The 13,428-nt window shown below is 43.8% G+C and overlaps 1 protein-coding gene across 3 annotated transcripts in view; it reads right to left on the bottom strand.

The window, feature by feature from the left end:
* LAMP3 (lysosome associated membrane protein 3) overlaps window positions 1-13,428 on the bottom strand; it is a 58,542-nt gene that overhangs the window by 40,220 nt on the left and 4,894 nt on the right. For all 3 annotated transcript variants that reach the window (XM_017860640.1, XM_017860639.1, XM_017860638.1), the window contains exons 2-3: window positions 8,772-9,481; window positions 7,425-7,553 (exon numbers count right to left, since the gene is read on the bottom strand). In XM_017860640.1, coding sequence (XP_017716129.1) covers window positions 7,425-7,553; window positions 8,772-9,481 — 839 coding nt within the window. The remainder of the gene's footprint in view (window positions 1-7,424; window positions 7,554-8,771; window positions 9,482-13,428) is intronic.

Genomic DNA, 13,428 nt, shown 5'->3' on the forward strand with positions numbered 1-13,428 from the left:
AAAAAAAAAAAAAAAGCTCTGGAAACACCAGAACACCAGGTGGGTCTGCAGCATTGATTCTAAGACCTCAGTTGGCCAGTGCACTGCCTGACCCTGGCACCTCTCCTCTCTTGATGGTTGATTTCACTATGTTGAGAGCCAGGGCTGGAGACCTAGAGCTGCCCGGCCAAAGGGGTGGAGGAGAAAGGGATAGTCCTGCGCACAGAACGGAGTTACTGAAGGATGTTTTATAAAGCAACTATCCCACCAGGAAGGATGTTGTAGGGAGGTGGGGGGAGAGAAGTACGTGATCTTGAACTTGAAGGGTCTGAACAAGTTTCAGCCTGTCACCCTAACCAAATGAGACACTGACGGGGAAAGTTTTTCAGTTTTTCAAAAAATGAAACTGAGGGAAAAAAAGAAAGGAAATCCACCTCTCCTGACCCCACTAGGGGCCAAATACCCCGCTGAGCACTTTTGCATTCTTTAGCTCAGCACACTCTCACGGCAGCCCCGCAAAATAAGCACTGGTTGGCTCCATCTTATAGAAGAGGAACTGAGGCTCAGAGATCATGAGCAGCCTGTTCATGGTCACAAAGTGAATGATACGGATAATTTGCCTTGAGTGAACAACGAGGTTATGTGACTGATTTTTCTTTATGTTGTAGTCATTGGTAGTATTTCAATTTAAAAAACTACAAATTGGGCTGGGCACAGTGGCTCACACCTGTAATCCCAGCACTTTGGGAGGCTGAGGTGGGTGGATCACCTGAGGTCAGGACTTCAAGATCAGCCTGGCCAACATGGCAAAACCCCGTCTCTACTAAAAAATACAAAAATTAGCCAGGTGTGGTGGTGCACACCTGTAATCCCAGCTACTTGAGAGGCTGAGGCAGGAGAATCACTTGAATCCAGGAGGTGGAGTTTGCAGTGAGCCAAAATCATGCCATTGCACTCCAGCCTGGGTGGACAAGAGCAAAACCTCATCTCAAAAGCAAACAAACAAACAAAATCCTACAAATTGAAAGCTGGAACTATAGCCTATATTTCTGTTGTTTTTCTTTCATAGCCAAGCTCATTGTTCGGGACAAAGTAAGTGCTCAGTAAATTCTTACTAATAAACGAGTTGATAAATCAGGCCTAATCAACATCCATTTATCATTCTACAACATAGCTCCCATAACATCTATTATATTATAATGAATAAACTCACATTTTCTAAGGTTCTCTTTTTCTCTAGAGCCATGGTTTTCAACCACACATGATTTTTGCCTCCCAGGAGACATTTGACAATGTCTGGAGACATTTTGAGTTGTCAGACTGGGGTGGGCAGTTGCTCCTGGCGTCTTGTAGACAGAGGCCGGAAATGCTGCTAACCATTTTTCAAGGCACAAGGTAGTCCCACACAAAGACTTACCTGGCCTCAAATGTTAATACTGTTGCTGTTGAGAAGTGCTCGTTTAGAAAGCAGCAACATTTCAAAAGTGATCGACTGCATGGTTGAGTCCATTTCTCTTTTGGAAAAATCTAGAAGGCTTTCTTACCTAAATACACTTCATACAATACACCCATTAGGGCAGAAGTCACAGCATTGGAATCCACAGGCCAAATCTGGCCTTACGTTGCAGGTTTTTTGGCCAACATGGTGTTTTTTTGTTTTTTTGTTTTTTTTTGAGACGGAGTTTCACTCTTGTTGCCCAGGCTAGAGTGCAGTGGCACAATCTCGGCTCACTGCAACCTCCGCCTCCTGGGTTCAAGCGATTCTCCTGCCTCAGCCTCCCAAGTAGCTGGGATTACAGGCGCCTGCCACCACGCCCAGCTAATTTTTGTATTTTTAGTAGAGACAGGGTCTTGCCATGTTGGCCAGGCTGGTCTTGAACTCCTGGCCCTGGGTGATCCACCTGCCTTGGCCTCCAAAGTGCTGGGGGATTACAGGCGTGAGCCACCACACCCGGCCCTCAAAATTTTAAAAATGTGTTGCCAACATTAAAAAAATCATGTGCTTTTCTAGAAAGATCTAGATTTCTGCCTTATCTTGAACAATGAGAAGATCTGGCATTACCACCCTCTCCTTACCACCTGATTGACGGGACATGTAAAATATTGAGCAACTGCGCCTGTAATTCCAGCACTTTTGGAGGCCAAGGCAGGTGGATCACGAGGTCAGGAGATCGAGACCATCCTGGCTAACATAGTGAAACCCCGTCTCTACTAAAAACATAAAATATTAGCTGGGCGTGGTGGCACACGCCTGTAGTCCCAGCTACTCGGGAGGCTGAGGCAGGAGAATTGCTTGAACCCAAGAGGCGGAGGTTGCAGTTAGTCAAGATTGTGTCACCGCACTCCAGCCTGGGCAACAAAGCAAGACTCCATCTAAAAAAAAAGAAAAAAAAATTGAACAACTGGTACAGAAGGTAAGCCACTCAGAATGGACATTGGAGCATCCCAAATAAATGCCATAAAGGATAGTGATAATCCTCGGGGCTAGACACCAGCCCTGCCATTTGCACCATCTGCAGAACTAACTCCTAGGGAGATGAACACTCTCCTGCCCCTCCCTTTTGTCTCCTAATTTCTGAGTCCTTGTCAGTTGCCTCATTACTTTGTGCTTACTTTAACATTTTTTCTTATTAGATTGAATGGAAATTGAAATCTTTCTTGTCTTTAATTTTTGATGAAGACCTATTTTGATCTTTATCAAAACTGGTAAAATAAAAATTTAGGACTGCTTGTTTCAATGAAAACTTTTTTTTTTTTTTAACTAGCTTGCTTCGCTCATTAAGTTATATGCCTAGCCCCTGTAATTCTCGAATTCAGGGTCCCTGTTTTGGCTTAAATAAGTTCCTATTGATTGATGTTTTTTAGAAAGAGTCTCACTCTATCACCCAGGCTGGAGTGCAATGGCACAATCACAGCTCATTGCAGCCTTGACCTCCTAGGTTCAAGCAATCATCCCACCTCAACCTGCATGTGGTAGCTGGGACCACAGGTACACGTCACCATGGCTAGCTAATTTTTAAATTTTTTGTAGAGATAGTGTCTTGCTATGTTGCCCAGGCTGATCTCAAACCCCTGGGCTCATGTAATCATTCCACCTTGGCTTCTGACAGTCCTGGGATTACAGGTGTGCCAGCCAAATTCTTTTTTAAAATGCAGAAATTCAATGGTGCCAAGAACATATATTGAGGAAAGGACAGTCTCTTTAATAAATGGTGCTGGGAAAACCGGGTATCTATATGCAGAACAATGAAAGTAGACTTCTATCTCTTGCTGTGTACAGCAATCACATCAAAATGGATTAATGACTTAAATCTGAGATATCAAACTTCGAAACTACTAAAAGAAAACACTGGGGAAACTCTTCAGGACATTGGTCTGGGCAAAGACTCCTTGAGTAATACCCCAAACCACAGGCAACCAAAGCACAAATGGACAAATGGGATTACACCAAGTTAAAACGCATCTGCACAGCAAAGGAAACAATCAACAAAGTGAAGAGACAACCCACAGAATGAGAGAAAATGTTTGTAAACTATCCATCCGACAAGAGATTAATAAGCAGAACATATAAGAAGCTCAAACAACTTAACAGTAAAACATCTAATAATTTGATTTAAAAAATCTAATAATTTGATTTTAAAAATTCAATGCAAAAGATCTGAGTAGACATTTCTCAAAAGAAGACATAAAATGGCGAACAGGTCTATGAAAAGGTGCTCAATATCACTGATCATAAGATAAATGCAAATCAAAACTACAATAAGATATCATCTCACCCCAGTTAAAATGGCTCTTATTCAAAAGACAGGCAATAACAAATGCTGGTGAGGATGTGGGGAAAGGGGAACCCTTGTACACTGCTGGCGAGAATGTAAATTAGTAGAACCAAGATGGAGAACAGTTTGGATCCTCAAAAACCTTAAAAGAGAGCCACCATATGATCTTGCAATCCCACTGTAAAATATATACCCCAAAGAAAGAAAATCAGTATATGGAAGAGATGTGCTCTCCCACATCCATTCTAGCACTGTTCACAACAGCTAAGGTTTGCAAGCAACCAAAGTGGCCATCAACAGATGAATGGATAAGAAAACACAGTACATATACACAATTCAGTTGTGAAAAAGAATGAGATCCAGTCATCTGCAACAACGTGGATGGAACTGGAGGTCATTATATTAAGTGAAATAAGCCAGGCACAGAAAGACAAACTTTCTACCTTCTCACTTCTTTGTGGAAGCTAAAAATTGAAACAATTGAACTCATGGAGATTGAGAGTAGAATGATGGTTACCAGAGGCTGGGAAGGGTAATGAATGGGGTGAGGGAAAAGGGAATGGTTAATGGGTAAAAAAATATAGACAGAATGGGCCAGGCGCGGTGGCTCACACCTGTAATCCCAGCACTTTGGGAGGCTAAGGTGGGTGGATCACAAGGTCAAGAGATCGAGACCGTCCTGGCCACCATGGTGAGACCCTGTCTCTACTAAAAATACAAAAATTAGCCAGACATGGTGGTGCGCGGCTGTAGTCCCAACTACTTGGGAGGCTGAGGCAGGGGAATCGCTTGAACCTGAGAGGCAGAGGTTGCAGTGAGCCAAGATCGCACCACTGCACTCCAGCCTGGCCGACAGAGCGAGACTCCATCTCAAAAAAATAAAAAATAATATGTATATGTGTATATATAGATATATAGAGAGAGAGAGAAAGAGAGAGAGAGAGACAGGGAGAGACAGAATGAATAAGATCTGATACTTGATAGCACAACAGAGTAACTGAAGTCAAAAATAATTTGTTGTACATTTTAAAATAACTGAAAGTATATTTAGATTTTTTGTAATACAAAGGATAAATGCTTCAGGTGATGAACAATCCATTTACCCTGATGTGATTATTACACACTGTATGCCTATATCAAAATATCTCATGTAGCCCATAAATATATACACCTACTATGTACCCACAAACATTTAAAAATAAATTAAAAGTCAAAATAAATTTAATAAAAAATAAACGCATAAGTTTCTGGGATAACTAAGGCCAGCGGGAATTTTTACGTTCTGTGAGCCTCTCAGCTCTCCTCCTGGCGGAGGCCAGCTACTTTGGGAATTTGTGCTGGGGAATGGAACGAATAAGGGGCATGTGGCTGTTGAAATTCAAGCAAAGCAGCTATTGCAACACTCGGGGCCATGGGCTGAGAGTGTCCCACTTTGCCCCTTCCTGAAGGCGGGTGAATGGAGGGAGGGGAGGACGACCTGCTGGTGCTTCTGGCTCTTTCTGGACACCCATTTCCTGCCCCTACCCTTGGAAGAAGAGATAATTTGGGAGCTCAAAGGATTTTCAGAAAGGCAGGGACTCAACACTTAGGTGGAATTTGGTCAGAGACCAGCCTGAAGGAATAGGAAAGGCAGGGTTGGAGCATCAGGAGAAGAAGAAAGCAACAAAAAGAGAGGTTGAAAGTGTCAAAGAAATCACTGTCTGCAGGTCTGCCTGAGGTCTGATAGCAGCTGCCCTTGTGTGCCACAAATGCTGGAGTTTGCCAATGTCTTCCATTAGTCAATTAGTCACATGGGCAGTGGGGAGTGGTCTGGGTGGAACTGAGCCCTGAACCAAAGCGTAAAATGTTTATGTCTTTATCTTCTGCTATTTTGCCAAAGTAACTTTTTTTTTTTTGGAGAGCAGTGGTGCAATCATTGAATCATTACTCACTGCAGCCTCAACCTCCTGGGCTCAAGCAATCCTCCCACCTCAGCCTCCTGAGTAGCTAGGGCTACAAGCATGTGCTACCAAGACCAGCTAATTTTATTTTGTTTTCTTTGGCAGAGACAGGGTCTTGCTATATATTTCCCAGGCTGGTCTCAAATTCCTGGCCTCGAGTGATTCTTGAGCCACTGTATCCAGCCCAGGGACTTTTAAAGAAATTCTTGTCATCTCTATAGTTTAACTTCAATTTTCCAGGGATAGAGCAGTTATTCTACCCTGAATGTCTTCCCCATTTGCTGTGAGGGGTTAGGTATGAAGGACTGTGTCTTTCCCACTTAGTCGCAAAAGGAAACCACTGACTTCTCAAGAGCAACTCTACCTTAATACGCTCCAGGAGAATAAAGCCTTTGAGACCAAGTTAATAACGACAACAATCATAACCACCCTTCATTGAACACTGTTATCTACTGTGCTAGCCGGTTTACATACCCCATTTCTAATATTCCCAAGGGTCCTACTAGGTACATGTGATTATTTCCATTTTACAGGTTGGGAAACAATCCCCAGCTCCCCTGAGATCATGCAGCTAATTCCAGCTGCAAGGGGCCTCTCAGCGCCTCCTCCCAGCTCTTACTGGGGCAATGTGAAGGACACTCTGGGGCAAGAGGGGGCAAGTCTCTCCCTGGGGAGTGGGATGACCAGCCACTTCTGGTCTGCGAGACATTTGCCCGTTTCAGTCACTGCAATTGCAGCTGCCGGCTCTTGAGCATCTGCCACTTCCCATGCATGGGGCATGCTTTTTTTTTTTTTTAATTGAGGCAGAGTTTTGCTCCTGTTGCCAAGGCTGGAGTGCAATGGCGCAATCTCGGCTCACTGCAACCTCCAACTCCCAAGTTCAAGTGATTCTCCTGCCTCAGCCTCCTAAGCAGCTGGGATTACAGGCACACACCACCAAGGCCGGCTAATTTTTGTATTTTAGTAGAGATGGGGTTTCACCGCGTTGGCCAGGCTGGTCTCGAACTCCCGACCTCAGGTGATCTGCCTGCCTTGGCCTCCCAAAGTTCTGGGATTACAGGTGTGAGCCACTGCGCCTGGCTGGGGCATGCTCTTTACAGAGGCAATCTCTAGGTCCTTTCCTCCATTTTTCAAATGATAAAGCCCAGACAGGTTAAGTTGCCTGTCCAAAGTCACCAGGAGAGCAAGGGACAGAGCCAAATCCACAGTGAGACTCTCTGACCTCGATCTCTGACTGCTCTGTCCACGTTACTTCCCTGTCTGCCCCTTCCAGGGTATGGTTTGGGAAACCCAGTGCCTGCCCGGGCCCTGAATTTTGCCTGCTGTGGTTGGAAAGAACCTGTACTGACATTTGATTTCGGTTTTAAAATAATCCTGTTCCTCTGAATAATCCTGTTCCTCTGGTGTCCACTGGGAATTTCTATAGGTTTCCTCATCTGCACAACTTCCTCCTTTGGCTGGTTTGCAAAGGGCAGAGGTGGTTACATTCCCCAGAGGTCAAGTCTCCCCTAAGAGGCCCTGAAGCCGTTTTTGGGCTGCACAGAAGGAGGCTGAAGGGGGAAGAAGACAAACATAAGATGTTGACACTTCCTCCTCTCCATCCCCAAACCCCTCATGCTTATCAGCAAAGATCTCAAACTGAAGTGTGAGGTTGCACCACCGGGCCCCAGGATGAGGGAGAGGGAATGCTGTACCAGATGCAGTTTGTGCAGAGGAGCTCAGGCCTCACCTTGGTAAATGTGAGATTCACAAATCCTCCCTGAAAATTCAACAGAAGGTTGGATTTTCGGGTGCCACAGTTCCCAGAGGCTTGGGTTGCGTTGGGGTCGAGGTTGAAGTATCTCCGAGGTGAAAAAACCTAAACCAAGTAAGACAGATCAGCTAAATGAGATGTGGAAGAAAACTCTAGCTAGGGAACCAGAGGCATAGGCTAGTTTGTGAGCCGGAAACTTAAGGCTGAGGATTCACTGGAGAACTGCAAGTCCCCAGACAGCATCTCTCATTTCTAAACTGTAATGTTCAAAAGCTTTCTTAAAGAGGAGTTCTCTCACAGAGGAGTTCCTTTGTAAATAATTGATGGCAGGTATATTCCTGATAAGCTGCATGGAATTTATGTTAAGTAAAACATGTTAAATGATACTAGAGGGAAGGTTTTGCTCTGTAAGGTACCTCTGTCACAAATGGCAACCTGGATGTAGAAGTTTTATTTGAAATCATTGAAGTTTGCAGAAAAAGAAAATATTGATGGCTGGGCACGGTGGCTCACGCCTGTAATCCCAGCACTTTTGGAGGCCGAGGCGGGTGGATCACAAGGTCAGGAGCTCGAGACCAGCCTGGCCAACATAGTGAAACCCCGTTTCTACTAAAAATACAAAAATTAGCCAGGTGCGATGGCAGGCACCTGTAATCCCAGCTACTCGGGAGGCTGAGGCAGGAACATCCCTTGAACCAGGGAGGCAGAGGTTGCAGTGAGCCGAGATTATGCCACTACACTCCAGCCTGAGCAACAGAGCCATACTCTGTCTAAAAAAAAAAAAAAACAAAACAAACAAACAACAACAACAAAAAAAGAAAAACAAAGAAAGAGAAAATATTGTTTTAGTGATTCCTTTAGTACATCAAGTGATCACAACCCCTCTCCCTCGGTTTTCTTGTTAATATGGATTTCCATATTAATGTCACAACTGTCTAGAACCATAGAGACCATCTGTCTTAAATCTCTCATTTCACAGGAAAGGATATGAGCCTTGTAAGTCTTCTGGAGTGGCAGGGAGGGGCTGAGATCGTCACTGAACATTCCACGACACTCTGCCCATGTTTGCTAAAAGTGAGGGTTGTGAATATTTAAATTTTTGTTTGCCTTCCTCTCTCCAAACAGATGCTATTAGTTTCTATTTTCATGTCTATCCTGAAACATAATCACCTTTTAATGGAGCACCTTGGAGAGAGATGAGCTCACAGCTATTGGTTTCATTTAAAGTAAAGATACCGGATGTAGGGAATGATCATTCCCAGCAAGCCAACCTCCACTCAGACTCTTTGAAGACAGTGTTATAGTCCTGTGGCCCCAACTTACCGATTCCTTGTCTTGAACAATCAACTGTATCCCCATCTCTGCTTTTATACAGAGTCTGCTTCCATTTAGAACTTGATAAATTCCAGTCTTGACTGAAGATGGCTGAGGTGCAAGGGTGGACCCAGGAACTGTGGAGGCAGGTGCGGCTGTTCGGGTGGTATTGTGGGCAGCTGCTGTTGTTCCTGGGGTGTGGGTGGGTTGAACGGGCTTCTGACCGGTTGTGCATTTGTATGGTGCTATGGATAAAGTTGCTGGAAGGGTGGTCTGCTTACTGGGTTGAGTGGCGTTTCCAGTTTTGTGGCTGACGGTTGATGAACTGGTTCCAGTTGTATGAGCTGGTGGTGTGATGGTGGGTGGCAGTGAATAAGGGGCTAAGCTGGGGCCGATTGTAACTTTAGTAAGTGGAGGAGCTGTGTGTGAGTTGTTGGATGTGGCCTGGGTTGTGACCAGGGTGTAGATAATTGGGCTGGTGGTTGGAGTGTTTTTTGTAGTTACTGGAGTAGTTGTTGGAGTTTTTATTGTAGCTGCTGTTTGAAAGGTGATGTGACCATCCATTAATCTTGCTGCTAAAGTTTGGTGAGGCGCTTGGTTAGCTGGTTGCTGGACAGGTTTTGCTATGTCCTGTCCTGTTGCTGCTGCAGTAGGTTGAGAATAATCTCTGGTTTTTGGAAATGCTTTTGCTCTCATTTGACTGCCATCGTGCAAAATTACTGAAAATTAGGAAACAAATGTGTTAAAAACACTAACCAATTGCTTACAAGGTCCCTCTCCCATCCCCATCTTAATGTTTGTTCATAAAAAACCTAACATGCGTATTTTTATATTGGGAGGAAATTTACAAGGGTATAACAATGAAGCAAACATCATCAAAGATTCTACCCCTAGGCCACAAACGTAATGTTCTGGTTATATCCATGTCTTTTACAGGGTTATGACAGTTCCACAGCACCCAGCCCGTTTGCCTGTGTGCGGTGTGGTACTAATACACACCAAAGCGATCGTGCTCAGCTAGATATCTAAGTGTCAATGCCTCTTCATTCTCCACCTTCAAATGTGAATCCAAACAGCTGACATAAAAAAGTGTTCCTGGGTGAACAGCTGCTAGATGACCTGATAGAGCTGGGGCAGCATGAATGATGGCAACAAAGCTTTACAGAGTTATACAGTTTTCACAGAATCACATAATCTCAGGTTTGAAAGGGGTCTTAAAGTTCGTTTAGTCCAAATCCCAGTCTTTTTTTTTTTTTTTTTTTTTTTTTTTTGAGACAGAGTCTTGCTCTGTCACCCAGGCTGGAGTTGCAGTGGCACAATCTCAGCTCACTGCAATGTCCACCTCCCGAGTTCAAGCGATTCTCCAGCCTCAGCCTATTGAGCAGCTGGGATTACAGGCACCCGCTACCATGCCCGGCTAATTTGTGTGTTTTTAGTAGAGACGGGGTTTCACCATGTTGTCCAGGCTGGTCTCGAGCTCCTGATCTCGTGATCCACCTGCCTCGACCTTTCAAAGTGCCGGGATTACAAGCATGAGCCACCGCGCCCAGCCCCGAACCCTAATCTGATGTCTGAGTTATACCTACAGATCTTTGCCATGTGTTCATCCAATCTAGACTTAACTGTTCCCAATGACAGGAGACTCATCTCTTCACAATATAGTCCTTTCCATTTTTTATCTTGTTCCTTGTTGTTTTCTCAATATAGACAAATTCCTGTCATTTTCTTATGTAACTTTTGGAGTGGCCCAGCCTTTCTCAACCAAGGAAGAGAAGTCATAACTGCTCTGATATTTCAGGTGGGCTGTCCTTCGTGTTCTGGCTTTCATGGCAGCTCCTCAGAGCATCTTCCTTGTCCTCCTTATATAAAATAGTTCCCCATATCCATGATTCTCCACTGCAGTGTTAAATTCATTGCTTTCACTGCATTAATTACAACTTGTAATTATGTATGGGGACAGTATTCAAATATTTAACAATCAGCCTGGCCAGTATGTACTAGCCAAATATTTTCCTGATTAAATGTTTGCTTTTGGTTTATTTGTTGGTTGTGGATCTTTCCTAGTAGATTAAGAGCAACCCGAAGGTGGGAACTGTGTGCACCATTTTCACCAGCAGTGCCTGCGCATAGACAGTGTTCAGTAAATATAGGTGGAATGAAAAACTGACTGAATGTGTTAATGAGGACAATAGCATTGTAGGCCTTTTAGGATTATTGTAAGGCTCAAATGAGTTGGTTTAAGTAAAACTCTTCATGGACCTTTAAGCACACAGACGGTGTCTCCTATTGTCACAGGTTCTCTCCAGAGGCCGTCCTTAAGGGCAGAGGGCCTCCGGTTCTTTTCCAACTAGAATAGGTCTATCCTTGTCTCCTTCCAGGCACATAGGGATCCAGAAAAGTGGACAAAACACAGCTGATGGGCCAGGCACGGTGGTTCACACCTGTAATCCCAACACTTTGGGAGGCCAAGGTGGGCGGATGACCTGAGGTCAGGAGTTCAAGACCAGCCTGACCAACATGGTGCAATCCCGTCTCTACTAAAAATACAAAAATTAGCTGGGCGTGGTGACACAGTGCCTGTAATCGCAGCTACTTGGGAGGCCCAGGCAGGAGAATCACTTGAACCCGGGAGGCTGAGGTCGCAGTGTGTTGAGAACACACCATTGCACTCCAGCCTGGGCAATAAGAGCAAAACTCCACCTCCAAAACAACAACAACAACAACAACAACAACAAACAGATGATGTCTTTAGGAGTCTGTGGTCAGGCACACTGAGAGATGCCTGTGTCCCTTCAATTTTGTGGTTTCTCTGTGTTTACCCACAGACTCTCAGGACAGCTGGAGCTGTCCTGTGCTGGGCTGAGACTGCATTGGGAGAACATGCAGAAAGGGAAAGGAGATCTTGCTATGCTAGTATTTACAAAGTCCTAAAGTTCATACCCAATAAAAATAATTCATATATGCCTTTTCTATCTCCCTCCTCCATTCAATACACTTCTAAGAGGTTACTTTTCTCATATTAATAACAATAAAAATTCCAGGTTACTGGACATTTACTACATAGAAGGCCTTAGGTCAAGGGTCATCTTTTACCAACTTCTCTCAAAAACCCTTTGGTGGGTACTACTTTATCCATCTTTCAAATGAGGAAACTCAGGCTTGGAAAATTTCAGCCATTTGACCATAATGACACAACTGATCGAAGTTGGGGCAGAGACTTGAACACTGGTACATCTGAATCAAAGCTTGCCCTTGGGTTTGAGGGGTGGTGGAGGTGGGGTGTCTCTGGGAAGAATGGTGAGAGAAGACACAAAAGCAGAGGAAAGAGGAACAGGAGGGTGCCCTCCAGTGACCCCAATTCATGAAAACTTCATAATGATGATCCTTGGTGAGAGTTTCAAAATTTCATGTGCTGAAAAGGGAATTATTTTCCAGAAGAAAAGTTCTAACTTTAAGTCCAGTAGTAAGACCCATGAATTATTTCTGTACAACTGGTTTGCAAAATAGGAAAGACAAAAGCATCAGTTCAAATTGCCTTTATAACCTTATAAAAAGATTGACGACTATTAATGACATTAAGTTATTTGAGATCATTCTTTAAGAGTCTTTTTTTTTTTTAAATCTAAAATATCCATTTGGATAAGTTAAATGCATGATACTTGAGAGTTGTAGGTTTGATGGGGTACAGGTTTACCTACAAACTTTTGTAAAATCCCTACACGTAGAACTTTTATGCCCATGTCATGGAGCTTGGAGAAAGATTTTTCACTTCAAGATTATAATGGAGGTTGAGTGTTGTTGAAGATTTATTTTAGCAATTCGTTTGGGCAAAACCCACGTTGCTGGTTCTCTGGTCAAACACCAGTGAGAGCCCCATTAGATTCATACTATTATGATGGAGAAAGAATTCACTCTCAAATGTGGTTTCCAGGAATATCTTGTGGTGAAAAGTAAAGATTGCTACAGAGACCTCCAGGAGACTAGAAACCACTTGCCAGTCGTTCTCTTGGGGAAGTAATTATATCCTTGCTAAAATCCTACTGTGTATGGCTGGTGTCTATAAGCTAAAGAGAATCTTCTCAACTGAGTACAATTTCCTAAACTGAGTAGTGCACCCTTAAAAAAAAAAAAAAGCCTTCCTCAAGATGCAACTAGAACTCTTCTCTCAGTGGTAATGAATGAACGCAAATGAATAATAAAAGGACTTAGTTGTTCACAAATGAAGAGCATCCTAAACAAGCCAAGAAGATATATGGTACCTGGTCAAGGTGTGCTTGCTATGTAGGAAGCCTGTTGAGATGTCTTGATACGGTGTGTAGGTGTAGGTGTGTCTCTGGGTGGTGGACAGAAGGCTGGGCTGGCAGATGGCTCAACCAAAAGTGCCAAGTTTATGGATGTTACAGATTAAACCTGTCAGAGAAGTATAGTGCTCACCCCTTCTCCTTCCCTCTTCTGGCCCTCACACTGCTCCTCCTCTCCCTGTAGGAGTGTGGGGCATAAAAGATAGGCAGGTGATTCGACTGGGGTAGGTATGCTCTGCATTGTAAAGTAGCTCAGAAAGACCATATGAGCTACTTTGTAATGTATATGACCACACACATGGTCTATGTATATGACCACACATATATGACTCATTTCTGTAAAAACTGGGTCACAGTTTTTAAAT

The sequence above is a fragment of the Rhinopithecus bieti genome, unplaced genomic scaffold (assembly GCF_001698545.2).
Source record: "Rhinopithecus bieti isolate Rb0 unplaced genomic scaffold, ASM169854v2 scaffold_55189, whole genome shotgun sequence".
In the NCBI taxonomy this organism is placed as follows: Eukaryota; Metazoa; Chordata; class Mammalia; order Primates; family Cercopithecidae; genus Rhinopithecus; species Rhinopithecus bieti.